The 14,223-nt window shown below is 43.3% G+C and overlaps 1 protein-coding gene across 1 annotated transcript; it reads left to right on the top strand.

Annotated features, from left to right (window-relative positions):
- The first annotated feature begins 1,214 nt into the window (after window positions 1–1,214).
- On the top strand, window positions 1,215–7,458 carry KCTD12 (potassium channel tetramerization domain containing 12). The gene has a single exon (XM_066234539.1). It carries the CDS (start codon window positions 1,525–1,527, stop codon window positions 2,497–2,499), a length of 975 nt encoding a protein of 324 aa, XP_066090636.1. The 5' UTR covers window positions 1,215–1,524; the 3' UTR covers window positions 2,500–7,458.
- The last annotated feature ends 6,765 nt before the right edge of the window (window positions 7,459–14,223 follow it).

Consider the following 14,223-nt stretch of genomic DNA (forward strand, 5'->3'; position numbering starts at 1 on the left):
CTGCCGCGCTCAGGAACACTTTATTTTATTTACCAATGACAGAGATCAGCTAATCACTCACAAATATGAAATTTCACGTGTTGCACATTAGGCAAGGCATGTGGAAGGGACAATCCGGAGGCCCCACACGTTTGGGAAGCCAGGGAAGGCTTCCTGGGGTAGGAGTCGTCCTCTGGACTGCAGAGTGACAGGTGGTTGCAAGTATGACAGAGCAGGAAATTAAGAGAACCAGATGCGATTTAGGAGAGGGGCTTCAAATATAAGGCCCTGAGGCTGGAAGGAACCTGGAAAGGTTTGAACGGAATGAATGACTGGGACGCTTGGACCTTTGGGAGGATAAACACGCAGTGGCAGAAAGGTGGTTTTTGTAAATAATGTTAGCTCCACGAACCCTTCGAGTTTTATGGCGCGACTCACCGAGGGCTGAGAGGGACCCAGAGAGAAGCTCTGCCTTCAGCCTCAGTATACTCCTGCAGCCCGGGCTGGAAGGCGCCGCGGGAGGAGGCTGCGTGGGCGCTGTCAGGGAAAGACACCACCAAGTCACTCCTTTATCTCACCCCAGTTCCCCAATGCCATTTCAGCTTATTTCCTCCAAGTCTGAGGTCTCCCAACCAACGAGTTTGCCTCTGTAACCAGAAAGTAATCTCTCGCAGAGCGTCAAACGGCAGAATACCGAGGCTAGCTTTTTGTTTCTAGAGAGTGTTCTTGACTACTAGTCAACGCGAATAAAATGTGGCTGCCTCTGGAATGGGGCGGCCCCACTGTCTCTCCAAATGTTTTGTGTGTCTCGAGAACTTTCAGCAACACGACGACCGACTAGGGCAGTACCACAGCTCCAGTGTTGATTCTAAAGCGGCCAGTTTTCGAGGCCGGGTGCCGGAGACCTTCAGCCCGGGCGCGGGGAGCCGGCAAGTTTACATCCTCCTTCCAGAGTCTCCGTGGCAGGGTGGGGTTAACCGGGAATAGGGTGTAGTGACAAACCCTCCAAAGAAGTCTCATCTCCTGAAGCGGCTTGTCCCAGGATCTATCTGTCCACTTTGTAAGAGAAAGTAAGTTGGACGGGAGTAAGAAGGAGCCGGAGCGCGGGGCGAGGAGAGGTGAAGGCGGGTAGTGGGTCGCCCCAGGAGCGCGCGACTCTGGGTGGAGCCAGCTGCTGGGCGCGGCGTCAGCATTTAAGATGCAAATCGATTCCCTGCTCCGCCGTCCCCCTCCCGCCCCCGGAGCGAGGCTCCGCCGCTCTGCTGCCGCCCACGCCTCTTGCGCGCCGCGGCGCCCTAGCGGTGGCTCTACTTAAACGGAGCGCGGGCCACGACCTGGCACTCGCCTGGAGCGCGCAGGCGAGGCGGGCGGAGCGTACTGCTGCTCTTGGGGGCGCACAGCGGCGCTCTCGCACCGCTGCGCTCCTGAGCTCTTAGCTGCGGCGGCGTCCGGCTACAGGGCTGAGCGAGAGTCCGGGGAAGGCGGCCGCAGCTCCTGTGCGCGGCCCCGCTCCCTGCGCTGTCCCAGCCCGGCCACCACTTAGCCATGGCTCTGGCGGACAGCACCCGTGGATTACCCAACGGGGGTGGCGGGGGCGGTAGCGGCTCCTCGTCCTCCTCCGCAGAGCCGCCGCTCTTTCCCGATATCGTGGAGCTGAACGTGGGGGGCCAGGTGTATGTGACTCGGCGCTGCACCGTGGTGTCGGTGCCCGACTCGCTGCTCTGGCGCATGTTCACGCAGCAGCAGCCGCAGGAGCTGGCCCGGGACAGCAAAGGCCGCTTCTTTCTGGACCGAGACGGCTTCCTCTTCCGCTACATCCTGGATTACCTGCGGGACTTGCAGCTCGTGCTGCCCGATTACTTCCCCGAGCGCAGCCGGCTGCAGCGCGAGGCCGAATACTTCGAGCTGCCCGAGCTTGTGCGCCGCCTCGGGGCGCCCCAGCAGCCCGGCCCGGGGCCGCCGCCGCACCCGAGGCGCGGGGTGCAAAAGGAGGGCTCGCTGGGAGACGAGCTGCTATCGCTCAGCTATGCGGAGCCCGAGCAGCAGGAGGGCGCCTCGGCCGGAGCGCCGTCGCCCACGCTGGAGCTGGCTAGCCGCAGCCCGTCGGGGGGAGCGGCCGGCCCGCTGCTCACGCCGTCTCAGTCGTTGGACGGGAGCCGGCGCTCGGGCTACATCACCATCGGCTATCGCGGCTCCTACACTATTGGGCGGGACGCGCAGGCTGACGCCAAGTTCCGGCGAGTGGCGCGCATCACCGTGTGCGGCAAGACATCCCTGGCCAAGGAGGTGTTCGGGGACACCCTGAACGAGAGTCGGGACCCCGACCGGCCTCCAGAGCGCTACACCTCGCGTTATTACCTCAAGTTCAACTTCCTGGAGCAGGCTTTCGATAAGCTGTCCGAGTCGGGCTTCCACATGGTGGCGTGCAGTTCCACGGGTACGTGCGCCTTCGCCAGCACCGACCAGAGCGAGGACAAGATCTGGACCAGCTACACCGAGTACGTCTTCTGCAGGGAGTGAGCTCCCCAGACCCCCTCGCGACATCAGCGCACCCATTCCCCTTCTTCCTGCCCTGGAGAGGATTATAGATCTCTCCTTCCACCCCACGCCCTCCTATTCCCGTTCCCCACCTCCAGTAGCTGGGCTAGCCCCTCTCGACCCCAACTTGAGAACCTGGAGCCTCAAATCCTTTCGGCTTTTTTGTTTTGTTTTGTTTTTGGCTTTTTTGGACCCTACTAACCGAGAGAACCCAGATGTACCCCCTTGCACCCCATACTTCCCCTGCCTCAAATCACCCCTCCCCCGGATTGTTCTTCAGTCTGGATCTAGTGGGGCAGTGTGGCCCAAAGTCACCAAGTACCTGGGGATGATCGAATTGTTCAGAACCTGATCGGACAATGTCCAGTGTGTAGATTTCTTTGAAATCTTTTCAAGCCCTTAAGACTCCTTCGAGGTTTAAGACATCAGAACTGTTAACACGGGGAATAGTGTTTGTGGCCCTCTTTAAAGGTAGAGTATTAGAAGGCTGGATGGAAGACAACTTGGAATTAAGATCCCATGGAGGCAGTTCAGTGACTGCAAATGAATAAAGCTTGAAAGTTACAGGTAGATGTAGGAGAAGAATCTAGTGCTGGCACAATGAAGGATCGTATCTTCTCCATGCAGAAATAAAGGTCTTCGCCTGTGGCTTAAATTTGTAGAAAGTTATCTGCAGCCTGAGGAGGCTTTTCCCTCTGCTCCCTGCCAGAAGCCCTTGGTTGAACTGGTTGACATGGCAACAGTTATTGGCAAAAAGGAGAAAAAGCCCTGCTGCTGATAAGGATAGGACAGCCCAGGTCAGCAAGTTCTTTGGTGAAGTCACCCAGCAGTGACTAAATGGAGCTGGATAGTAATGCACGTCGTGGGGATTAGGAAAGCCCAAATATTCTCTCAAAGATTGACAGTAGGACTTAAGCTCTTAAGACTTGGGGGTGGGGTGGGGAGGGAGGAAGGAAGGCAGGCGGGTGGGAAGGGAGGAGCAGACATACTCATTTATTATTCAAAAGTTGGAAGTTTGTACCATCCGTTTGCATACATGCACATTTAAAAAATAGTACACAAAAAACACGCAAAGCATTTTATGAAGATTAATAACATCTACTCTTAACTGGCAGTTTATTGAACTGCTTTTGAGTTGCTCATACGTATATAACCTAACCAAAGAGTTACCCAGTAGGGTTTTAGTTTCTGAACTTTATTTTCTTGTTGATTATAAATCCTGAGTTAAAAATCTACTTCAGCAAAACATGTTTGATTTTGGTTACTCAGACTTAAGACCTCTTTCTAAAATTCCTTATTTTCTCCAAGCCCAGTCAATGTTGATTTCTGGGTAAACCTGAAAACCAGAAAATGCCACTTTGATGATGAGGATAATTTGAAGTTAAGGTGGAATCTTTTGAGTGACAGAGCTGCAGAGAACTAGAAGCACCGGGGCTGCCCATCTCTAATAGCTGTAAATGGAATCTTCTAAAATGAAGACAAGTAGTTCAAGTGAGCTGAGCAATAAAATGGTGTTTAGGTAAATGAAACAAATAGAAGGAGACCTGGTTGCCTTATACCTTTTCTCTAACATGGAATAAATTCCTACTGCATATCCTATCTACACCATGAGCGAAAGGAAACGAATCCTTATCTTTCATGTTGTGAGGCTCCTTTGAATATTCTGTGATGACAGAGAAGCCTGTTCCCCCCACCCCCCATTTGTTTCAGCATTTGTCTCGAGTATGTTTATAAAGATTTTGTGAGACTCTGTTTTCAGTGTTTAAATTAGTGCTATATTTCCTTCTTTTTAAAAATGAATCTTGTACTGTATCTTACTGTGTCCCTAACAGATGTTAAGGATTGGAACAGTTTTATTCTTAGACTCATGTGATCCAATCTGTATATACCATATATAAACATTTCACACAAATCACTTAGTTTTTTAATTCATTCACTAATGCTGTAAAATTTCCTATATTTGCCCTCAGTAACTTGCATCAGATGGTGTTTATACTAAACAACATGTTTTGATGAGTTTCTTATAGCCTTATCAATGGGGAAATTGGGTTTGGAAAAAACACATAATTATACAACTGATTTTGCTCCATACTTTTCTTCTTGGATATTAATTGTGTACTAATAATATGTTGATTAACTGTCTACTTAAATCAAGGTAAGGTACCTGTATTTTTAATCTACTAATCCTTTTTTTTTAGTTGGTAAAGAAAAAGACTTAAGGTTTTTTATTGTAGTTGCTGTTTTAGAAAGGTAAAGTTAGCTTTATACACAAAGGCTGTAATCGTGAGGGAAGTGAAAGTAGAAATACAGGAAGTCGTGTTTGCTTTAGTGTTGGGTGTGTTCTCAGACTAGGTAATGCATCAGAATTTATCTCTATTTCAAGCCTGAACTGATTTAGGAATGTTACTCAGTGGTCGAAAGTGTGTGTCACAGAGATTTCTCTGCCCGCATAGTATTCTGGTAGGTCACTTAACAAAAAAGCACGTGAGAAAATCTTTGAGGGCCAGATCAAAGCCACTGACCTATGGCAAGCCTCTGAGGTTCTGAGTTTCCTTGTTATATCTGCACAACTCCAGGAGTAATGGGAAACTGCTGAGGCTTTGTCTCTGCCACTGAAGTCATAAATTTGATCTTGTTGAACTATTCCACACCCACTTTCCTCCTTCCCCCATCCTGCTGCTCTGCAGTGCTCTCCTTTCCCCTTTCATTATCTGAAAGGCTGGGAATTTCACGGCTAGAGACAGTGAAGCGACCTCTTTTTCTAGGGATGATTGTCCCCTCTAAAGTTGGAAGTGGACACCTGAAAACATTCTACTTTTAGCTCAAAGACAGGGAGGACACTCACTTTGCATTAGGCAGAGAGTGTAACTGAGGTAAGATGACTTGGCGTGGGCACTTTTGGGGCCCTTCCCCTGCATGTGCTTTGGGCCAGAGAAGGACCTTGGTGGTCTACAGTGTAGGCTGGAGTGTTTGTTGGTTGTCACCTCTGAGCTTGGATGGGATATTGAGGATATTGGAATAAACTTTGTGAACACACCATTCAAATAACTTGAGAGAATGTCATAAATTTTTCCCAAAGTGGTGACTGCATTGACCTGACTCAGCATAGCATGCATTTACATATGTAACTGCTCTAATTACCATTTGATTCATACAGACAACTGAGTGACATTAGATTTTAGTAACAAATTTAATTTTTTTTTTATTACAAAGGTAATTGTTGACAGTAATGGTTAAAAAAACAGGTACCATGTTTAATGCTTCTGCGCCAAGTGTCTGACGAGTTGTCTGTTTTTGAATACATGTAGAATATGAACCATATTCATTCCAATTTTTCAAGTTATATGTTGTGGAAAATATTCCTTGAAGCTGTGAGACTTAAAACTTTTTCCCTTTCAGCACTGTCTTTATTCTGTGTTTTTCATTTGCCTTTTTGCATTGATAGCAAAGTGATCATTTATAATACAAGCCAAAACTGGCTTCTCTTTTAATGCAGAACCATGTATATGGGGCCTGTTGCTTCTCTGAGGAAATACGTAATCTCTGAATTCTCAGACAAGATGGGCGACTGGCAGTGCTTACAACATACTCCAATTTTTGGAATTTTCTATGGAATGTTATTATATTGAAGCCATGTAAAGTGAAGCTTTGATAATTTCTTACTTTTTAAATTACGGTAAATTCTGATCTAATACTCAAACTTTGTATTCCACGTGAAAAATACTAAATTATAGTTCAGGCATTTAGAAAGGAACAACTGGAGGGGTTGAATTTCTTAAGTAATTCTTTGTAACCTAAATCATAAATACTTTTCTCAATTGACTTAAATATCTAAAATAGTAACCGGAATCTTTGTATTATAAACCTACCAGAGTAAATCCTTTAAAATTTGTTTTGTTTTTTCTTTTTCCTTACTATAACTCATTTAAAAACAGAATTAGTTTTCTTAGATAACCTAATCTGTCTCATCAGAAATAAATAAAACACTCTTGTGTTTCCAGTGGCGATAGTACCTGAAATAGGGCTTCCTAGAGCCAGAAACAAGTTATGTTGAGTTGAAGTCAACTTTTCTTTGTCACAGTTTGGATAATAAAAATCTACAAGTATTAATGTTCGATAATTAGATTTTCTACTGGGGCCCTTGAAACTTGGAAGAAATTCAACCAGAATATCTACATTAGAGTATAATCTTGTGTGGTAGGAAGATGAACTAGTTGTCCAAGAATTCTTACCACCTTAAACATTTTGTGATTATTTTTCCTCCCAACCCAAATTTTTTATTTTAAATATGTTTTGACATGTGACCATTAATTGTAATGTAAACAGTTATACAACTGTCTTTGTGACTATACAGGAAGGCAGATTTTGCTGTTACTATTCAATACAAATAATGACAATTCATTTATGACTACACACACAGCACTAATGACATTTAATGATAGAAGTTTAAAACATTTATTGTGGATACTAATTTTGAGGATGTAACATGTATTATTTAAAATTTCCCAGACATCTGAAAAACACTATCTGTGAAATAATGAAATATACCCACAGAACTATATGGAATTATGAAATTATAGAAAATATCATCTTAAGTATCATTGAGCTATTTTCTCAAAATAGAAGAGGAAAAGGAAAATTTTAATTATACAATGATCAGGCTTTTCCAATGAAACAGAAAGTCAAAAAAAAATTCCTCTGTATTTTAAGAAAGGCACCGATGAAGTTTTTATAGACGTGTCCAAACTTAAATGAGAATTTCTTCAACAATCTAAATGCTCTAGAGATTTTTGTCCTCCCTGTTCACAACCAGTTGTATAACAACAGAAATACTCAATACTGTTTTCCTCCCAGTGTGTAAAGTAATGAATCATTGACTATGTGACTTGTTATGTATCCTATTAAACACTAAAGAATAAAACATTCACTCCTTTAATTTTTCCTCTTGGCTCCTGGGTATGGATTGCCTTAAACACTGGTCTGATTTCATTTAAGGGGTTCTCTGAATACTGGGAATGGTTCCCGAACTATGGGCTAATGATGAACATTATGCCAGCAGAAGAGCTCCTCACTGTGTAATTGGCCAGCTGGGCCAGCAGCGAACAAGCTGTTTCCTCAGAGTTTATTGTTGAGAACGCCTGTTGTCAAGGTGGTTTGGTACTCAATGTGGAGGAAAGGTTTTCACCAACATTTTCTTTGACCTCAGTCTTTGGAGCATATGCGAATTATTTTGAAGGTGGGGAATATAGTTCGGGATGACCTCTTGAAGTAGGAGACAGGAAATAGAAGCTGTGAGATAGACCTTCATTAAAAGTACAATTTATGAAGGTAAAAGTCTATGGAATGTTGGGAGAGCATCTGCATTTTGGTTATAGGGGCTTATTCCTGAATCAGCTCGTCATTGATGTCCTTTCTCTTGGAAGACTGCACAGCGCTTCCCAGACTGAGAAATTGAAGAGGCTGGAGCAGGCAGTCCCAGCCTGGGCCTGCTGGGTTCTGGCCCAGGAAGCTGTGAGCTTGGTGGGGAAAGTGAGCCAGGCTTTGCCCTTGCTCTTTGCTTTTGCCTGTACTTCCTCTAGGTAACTTTTGTTTTAAATTGTGCACACACATACACAATTTAATTTTTAAAAAATTTATGCAATACAAAACTATATAATAAAAAGTAAATCTTCATTCCATAACCCCTGGTTTCCCAGGAGTGACTAACCATTGATGTATATAGTTTTAGAGAATATTCTGTGCATACACACACACACACACACAAATATATATATACTCTTTGCCTTCAATAAGACTTATTGCTTTTTTCTTTTAACCACATATCCTTGAGCTCTTGGAATGCATGTGATGGGGTTCAGGGCAGTGTGTTCCAGAACATGCACTTTGATATATGGATTATTTTGAGCTGAAGATAATTAAGGCCTAACAGACTTAAAAGAACTTTTACCTTTGCCTTAAGTACCTAAAAAATTTAGATTGGGGGCCTGTACCAGGAAGAAAGCCATCAGCAGGGAAAACATTTTTTCTTCTTTTTGATCTCTTATTTTAATTTAATTATTATAGCCAACGAACATAGAATGGAAGAGGGGACAAGTTTTCTTCTCCTACACATTCATGAAACACATAACAATGACCTGCCTCATTTTATTTCATAGCTACATGATATTCTGCAAGACATGCCATTTCTAGATGTGTTGTAATTTGTCTTACCAGTCCTTTCTGGATAGGTGTTCAAATTTCCAGGTATTTTGGTTCTAATCCAAAGAGTCCTATATTAAATATCTTTTCATAGATGCTAATATATGAATCTATTTTGTGTGTGTGTGTCTGTGTATGAAGTAAGCCAAGAGAGAAATCACCAGGGGGTACTTTTTTCTTTAGGGTCTATGGAAGTGTTGGATTCTTTGACAGCTCTCAAGGAATGCGAATGATGGTGGTATGAAATAAGTCTAGAATCATTTTAGTATACAAGTGTGAAGTTTTATATAGCTTTAATATTGAGGACAAGTCCCCCTATATTTTTCTATTTCTGAAGTCCCTCTTCCCATTTTTATTGTAGGTTTTTAAAAAGTTAATTATGGCCAACATTTGGTTTTTAGGAATATGGTATATAAAGAAGAGCCATAATGTATCCCATACTTCTTAATGAGGCACCTCTTGGGGAGTTAGAAAGAGATGGGAAGATTTAGGATAAATATGGAGCACCCTTCTGAAATATCAGACTAATTGAGATTTATTTGTACATATGAGTTGGGGAATTACAGTCTTGCACTTCTAAATGATGGATGCATTCTGTGAAGTGCATCATTGGGGGATTTCACTATGGTGCATAACATACTAGAGTGCACTTACACAAACCTAGATGGTATAGCCTACTACACACCTAGGCTACATACAACAGTATAGCCTATTACTCTTGGGCTACAAAACCTATATAGCATGTCACTATACTGAATACTGTAGGCAATTGTAACACAATGGTATCAATATTTATTTATCTAAAAACATCAAAAGTAATTTTAAGCTTTTGGTCAAGATGGCAGCATATGTAAATGTAGTACATGTATCCTTCCACTATCACATCAGAATTGCAACTAAACTACAGAACAACCATTATTCAGAACTTCTTGAAATTTAGCTGAACAAAAATCCTACAACTAAGGATATAAAGAAGCCACATGGAGACTGGCAGGAGGGGCAGAGAGGTGGAATAGGCTATCCTACACTCCTGTAGTGGATAAAAATTGAGAGGAATATCTTGGATGCAGAGGTTCCCCCCTGAGGAGCAAGAAGTCCCAGCTCCACACTGGGACTCCCATCCCAGGATTCCAGAGCCAGGAAAAGAAGTCCCCATAACTTTCGGCTGTAAAAAGCAGTTGGGATTGTGGCTGAGGGAGATGCGGGGCTGCTGGAGTCCCAGGCAGTTCCTCTTAAAGGGCTCATGCATGGACTTACTCTGACTCACTTCCTCTGAGTTTCAGGTCTGGAGCAGCAGCTTGAAAGACACCAGGGACATACAGGGAGGAACTGAAGTGTCTGGCATAAGGAAGAGAAAAGAAGGGCAGCTTTCTCCCAGATAGAAATGCTGAAAGAGGCTATTATTTCTTTTCTGAACCCTCCTCCCAAAGAGTCAGCAGGGGGGCACCATATCTGTTTCCATCGATCTGACTTACCCTCTTTGTCCAGCCCTAGTGATTCCCCGAGACCCCATCTTCCTAACTTGTGGGACCACCCAAACTGTTTCCAGTGCCTTCTCCATGCAAATTGACTGTCTTAGCTCATGCTTCAGACTTCCTTAAAATCTTTAAAACAAGCAGCAGCACCAGGTCTTGGCATCACCCCTACCTCTCACTAAGTGGCCTCAGGCCTGGCGCTAGCAGCATCCAGCCTTAGTTCACAGGTTGGCCTCTCCTGTGCACATTCAAGTCCAGTACAAGTAGCAGCCACCTGCAGATTGCTTTGTAGCTCATTGCTTTGGCTTTAGGCCAGGGGTCCCCAAACTTTTTACACAGGGGGCCAGTTCACTGTCCCTCAGACCGTTGGAGGGCCGGACTATAAAAAAAAAACTATGAACAAATCCCTATGCACACTGCACATATCTTATTTTAAAGTAAAAAACAAAACGGGAACAAATACAATATTTAAAATAAAGAACAAGTAAATTTAAATCAACAAACTGACCGGTATTTCAATGGGAACTATGCTCCTCTCACTGACCACCAATGAAAGAGGTGCCCCTTCCGGAAGTGCTGCGAGGGCTGGATAAATGGCCTCAGGGGGCCGCATGTGGCCCGCGGGCCGTAGTTTGGGGACCCCTGCTTTAGGCAAAACATAGGCAGTGACTATTCTTGGCATGTATCTCTTGGGAGACCCCAGATCGAGCACACCTGGTGAACAGCTTCAGACCATGTCAAAGCGCCACCTAACTACCTCCACAGGCAACACGCTTAAGAAGTGTACTCAGCAGGCAGCAGAACCGCACTGAAGTAAGTCCTGCTTTGTGGGGTGGACCCCTGCATAGCTAACCTCCACAGTCATTGGAGGTCAGTGGTAGAATCAAATCATTGCTGCCAATGGGCCTTGGGATAAATCCCTCCCATTAATGTACCAATAGAAATCAAGGCTCAACTACAACAGAAGGGTATAAACCACCAATATGGTTGGGAAGCACACTTGGATAGTTTGGCTCAGGTGAATGGCGAGGCTGTGCCATTGGACCTTACAGGACACCTACTACATTAGGCACTCTACCTAGCCCAGGTGGTGAAGCAACTCTACCTAGTACATAGAAACAAATGCAGGGAGGCTGCCAAAATGAGGTAACAAAGAAACATGTCCCAAATGAAAGAACAAAACGGAACTCCAGAAAAACAAAGAAAACAAATGGAGACAAGGAATCTACTAGATACAGAGTTCAAAACACTGGTTATTAGGATGCTCAATGAATTTAGGGGAAGGGGAAGAGTAGATGAACTTAGAACTTGAACAGCATAAAAAAGTACTTGAAAACCATAAGGACCAATCAGAAATGAAGGATACACTAATAAAAATGCAGAATAATTTATCATCAACTGTAAAGTAGATGAAGCTGAGAATCAAAACAATAATTTGGAATAAAAGGAAGCAAAAACCACCCAATCAGAACAGCAAAAACAAAACAGAAAAACCTCTAAAACAGGCATCCCCAAACTACGGCCCACAGGCCACAACAGGCCCCCGAGGCCACTTATCTGGCCCCCGGCCACACTTCTGGAAGGGGCACCTCTTTCATTGGTGCTCAGTGAGAGGAGCACTGTATGTGACGGCCCTCCAATGGTCTGAGGGACAGTGAACTGGCCCCATGTGTAAAAAGTTTGGGGACCCCTGCTCTAAAATGAGGATAGTGTAAGGGGCCTCTGGGACAATTTCAAGTATAACAACATTCACATCATGAGGGTGCCAGAAGGAGAAGAGAGAGAACAAAAAATTGAAAACCTATTTGAAAAAAATGACAGAAAACTTCTCTAATCTGGTAAAGACAATAGACATACAAGTCCAGGAAGCGCAGAGAGCCCCAAACAAGATGAACCCAAAGAGGCTTACACCATACACATCATAATCAAAATGCAAAAGGTTAAAGACAAAGAAAGAATCTTAAAAGCAGTAAGAGAAAAGCTGTTAGCTACCTACAAAGGAGCTCCCATAAGACTGTCAGTTGATTTCTCAACTTTGCTGGCTAGAAGGGATTGGCAAGAAGTACTCAAAGTGATGAAAAGCAAGGATCTATAACCAAGACTCTTTATCCAGCAAGGCTGTCATTTAAAATTGAAGGAAGAATACAGAGCTTCCCAGGAAAGAAAAAGCTAAAAGATTTGTTAAGCAATTGTAAGCATTTCCCCTAAGATCTGAAACAAGACAGGGATATCCATTATCACCACTCTTATTCAATATGGTACTGGCAGTCCGAGCCACAGCAATGGAGCACCTGTTATAATGCATCAAGAACCCTGAAATACTAATGTATCCTTTCAGCTTCCAACAGTCATTAATTGAGCCCCTAATATATTTGAGACTCAGTCCTCTCCTTTTGAGTTTGCTTTCTTTCTTTAAACAACAGGGAGCAAAATGGTGAACTGACAGTTCAAGGGCCTTTACTTCTGCAACAAGCAGGTATCACAGAAAATTTAGCATTGATGAGCCCTACACATTTTGCATGTTTGGAGTTTTATGACCAATACCTTTCCCCCCACAATTTAAAAAATACATCTAATAATTATCAAGAATGATTTTCCTGTGTGTTTTTCAAGATAAAAAAGTTGGAGCATAGTGATGAGAAATTTTATAATTAGTTTTTGGCATTTTCTTTTATGATAGTAACTGAAAACATTTCCCAAATTATTTTACAAATGATTCCTCATTCATTCGTTATTATTCTCTATTCTAATACTTTCTAGATGGGTGAAGGGAAGAATCCAAAGTAAGGGAAAGCCCTCATTTCTGTATACAAAGGAAAAGGGAAGAAGTATCTTCTTGTTCAACCTTTATCTTTCTTCTTTAGAAAGCACTGAATAAAAATCACAGGTTAGAATGAGAGAAAAGTGAGGGGAATGAAAGTAAGGATTTAGACTCCTGGGTTACTGGATTGTTTACTTCTACTTTATGATGTGGTCTCTTAATCTTCACTCATTCTGACGTCTATTTGCCCATTCATAGGAGAGGGGAAAAGCACCTATTTCTTTGTATTTGCTTCACAGCCTAACACAGTGCCTAGCAAATAATAGATCACCAGTCAAAACCTGTTGAATAAATGAACAAATATGTGCATTCATTGTTTCATTTGCTTTTTATGCATTAGGGAGAAAAAGAACTATTAGAAAATTTTGCTCTTTGCTTTTTTGGTCACTATCAAAAGTCAACAATTTTTCTTTATACATAATTATATTTTTTGAAGAAATTATGACTATGGTTTTAAAAATAAATACATAAAAATGGCTATCCTTTGTTTTTGACTTTAAAGTCACATAGATTATTATAAGGTATTTTTCTCACGTTGAGGAAGAAGGAAGGGTGTATCCACGAAGTGTGGATAAGCAAAAGCTTTGTTTAGTACAGCGCATCCCACCAGAGGAGGTTCTCTGGTCTGTGAAAGGGGGCCAGAGAAGTCGCATGGAGGAAACGCGTGGGAGAAATTTAAAGGGTCGTTAGGGCGCTCCAGCTAATATGAGGTGGCGAACTTTCATTGGCTGGCAGACAGTGGCTCTTTTCCAAAGTACTCCTGAAAACCTGAAAAGTTTCTTTTTTAAAAAATTGATTTTAATTTATTGTGTTTACATAGATTCTAGTGTCACCTGAATGCATCCCCCGCCCCTGTATTCCCCTCAACATCTCCCTTACCCTCCTCCCTATTGGGCCCTCCCCCCTTCTGGGAGGTTTCTTTTGGTGCCCATGGGTGTGGGCGGTTCCAGCCAAAGTTCCAGGTCTGGCTTCTCACGTGACCTTCCCCCATTGCCCACCGACCTCACAATTATAATGAAACCTAAACCTATTTGGGTATTTTTTTCTGAATAGTTATTAGGTGGCAGCAGTGTCAATGCTCAAAATACTTGACAATGTTTTGATTTTATTTGTTGGAAGTTTAATTTGTTGTCCACTGACAGCCACATTATAGGTTTTTCTCTGGCATTGTTATTTGTTCCAGAGTTTTGAAAATATTAACAGGAAAATTTC

Source organism: Saccopteryx bilineata, chromosome 6 (genome assembly GCF_036850765.1).
Source record: "Saccopteryx bilineata isolate mSacBil1 chromosome 6, mSacBil1_pri_phased_curated, whole genome shotgun sequence".
Taxonomy (NCBI): domain Eukaryota; kingdom Metazoa; phylum Chordata; class Mammalia; order Chiroptera; family Emballonuridae; genus Saccopteryx; species Saccopteryx bilineata.

Coding starts and splice junctions, on each gene's coding strand:
- KCTD12 (XM_066234539.1), top strand. CDS start 1,525: ATGGCTCTGGCGGACAGCACCCGTGGATTACCCAACGGGGGTGGCGGG.